This window comes from Mya arenaria, chromosome 12 (genome assembly GCF_026914265.1).
Source record: "Mya arenaria isolate MELC-2E11 chromosome 12, ASM2691426v1".
NCBI lineage: Eukaryota > Metazoa > Mollusca > Bivalvia > Myida > Myidae > Mya > Mya arenaria.
Genome location: NC_069133.1, coordinates 39,643,640 through 39,645,769, shown reverse-complemented (window position 1 = coordinate 39,645,769; position 2,130 = coordinate 39,643,640). Strand labels below are relative to the sequence as shown.

Here is a 2,130-nt window from a genome sequence, read left to right as displayed (position 1 = left end):
TTGGGGGTACTTACGCATACAGTATTATTTCTAAATTGGTTATGGATATGTCCGGCTATCAAAAGTTGTTGGTGATGGTATTTATTTTGTATTTGTTTTAAAGACAAGGTCTAATTGTTTATCTCAACCTTACAGTATAATGCTAACAATGCAATTAAATGTTACTAATACAGTCACTCTAAGACCTTATTGAACACTTAACGATACATATTGAAGAAATACCATAGAATTGCGTATGCAAAATTCAGATGTCAAACCATGAGTTTAATATTGAAATTGCAAGGCATTAAAATTACCTTCATAATCGACCATGTTAAGTTTATTTTTGAAATGATAATTTGACCGAAACTCATTTAAAAACTCAATACTTGATAAACTGGTATGATTCTAGGATAATATTCAACATTCAACTTATATCAATTCTATGGCCAAACACCATTGTCTTCTTTCACTCTTAGTTAGTTATGAATAACTAGTGATCAGATTAGCTACATCATTCTTAGATCCAATAGAGACCAAAATTGAATACCAGCTCAGGGCTTGTTTTGAATATGTAACTTAAATACTTCTTATTGCCAAACATTATACACTTCATTCACTCTATTAGTCAGATGTTAGAGTTAATAGGTAATCCGAAAAGCTGCGTCGTCCTTAGATCAAATTAAGACCACAGTCGAAGGCGTTAAACAAGTCCTCCCCCAGAGCTAATAAACCCCGTCATCCGTAGATATATGCAAAACGGTCATTCTGCGTATTTGAACAGACTGACAGACAAAGACCAATATTGGATACGTCCCAGGAATTGGTTTTTATAACCATTATAAATTATTTTCCCCTAGGAATGAAAAGTTCGCTGTGCAACTTGAATATATAGTCAATTTAATGCATTGATAAACATTAAAGGCGACTCTTGAATAGATAACCTTACTTTAATTTAATCTGAGTATCATACTTTACATCAGTGGATTAAGGTCAACGTTAGATAATGTGCATGAATATCTACAAGAATAGACGGACAAGTTAAAGCGTGTAAGCAAGCTATCACGACGGCAGAATAAACTAAGTTGATCATCCATTGTGGCAAGAACATTTGACTCATAATTATGTCATTGAACTTGAAAGGCAAGAAGTTTTTAGTGACAGGAGCTGGACGAGGTATCGGGCGAGAGCTTGTTAAAGCTTTAAACAAAGAGGAATGCATTGTGTACGCGCTTAACAGGTCTAAGGAGCCCTTGGATACTCTTGTGCAAGAATTACCTGCCGTAGTTCCCTTACACGTGGATCTTGAAGACTGGGAGGCAACCAGGGCTTTGCTGGAGAGTATTGAGGTACTGGATGGAGTTGTGAACAACGCGGGGCTCGCTGACCTACCATCAACGTCTGTGCTGGAATGCAGTAAGAAGTTTATGAATAAGGTTGTGGACTGTCAAGTGTTCGGGGCGATAAACACTATGCAGGTCGTTGCAAAAAAAGATGATAGAGGCAGGTCGGCCAGGGTCGTTCGTGAACGTATCTAGCGTCCTTTCTCATGTGGCTTACCCTGGACAGCTGCCATACTGCTTTACAAAGGCTGCGCTCGATATGATTACGAAACAGTTTGCATTGGAGCTCGGACCTCACAATATTCGAGTAAACTCTATCAACCCAACATTGGTCCTTACAGACTATGTCAAGAGGCTTATAGAAGAAGGGTCTCCTTTGGACATAGTGTTCACGTCGCGGACACCGTGCGGTCGTGTACCGGAGGTATCGGAAGTGGTTGTTCCAATCATGTACCTGTTGAGCGACATGTCATCGATGGTTTCGGGAACCAATCAAGTCGTGGACGGTGGGATGCTCTCCAGCTTCATTACCCAACTCTGATGACACTGATTATAACTCGTGTTGTATAACAGGTTTTATAGTCAGTCACATAATAAATACTTACATTTTCATTGGTTCCGCTTGAAACGACTTTAATAAAATGTTGATAACGTATTTTTAGTAAAGGAAGTATATCGACAAATAAATCATGTTCAATGCTCGCTAGTGTATTTTGCGTTTATACACAACATACGAAACAAATACGACTAATGCTATATGTAAACATAAAAATTAACTGTTATATAGGGGTTGAGGAATAATAAACGA

General features: G+C 38.0%; 1 protein-coding gene across 1 annotated transcript; it reads left to right on the top strand.

Annotated features, from left to right (window-relative positions):
- Positions 1-1,103: 1,103 nt before the first annotated feature.
- LOC128210675 (L-xylulose reductase-like) lies at positions 1,104-1,863 on the top strand. Its single transcript, XM_052915025.1, has 2 exons — positions 1,104-1,509; positions 1,664-1,863. Exons 1-2 carry the CDS (start codon positions 1,104-1,106, stop codon positions 1,861-1,863), a joined length of 606 nt encoding a protein of 201 aa, XP_052770985.1.
- Positions 1,864-2,130: the final 267 nt, after the last annotated feature.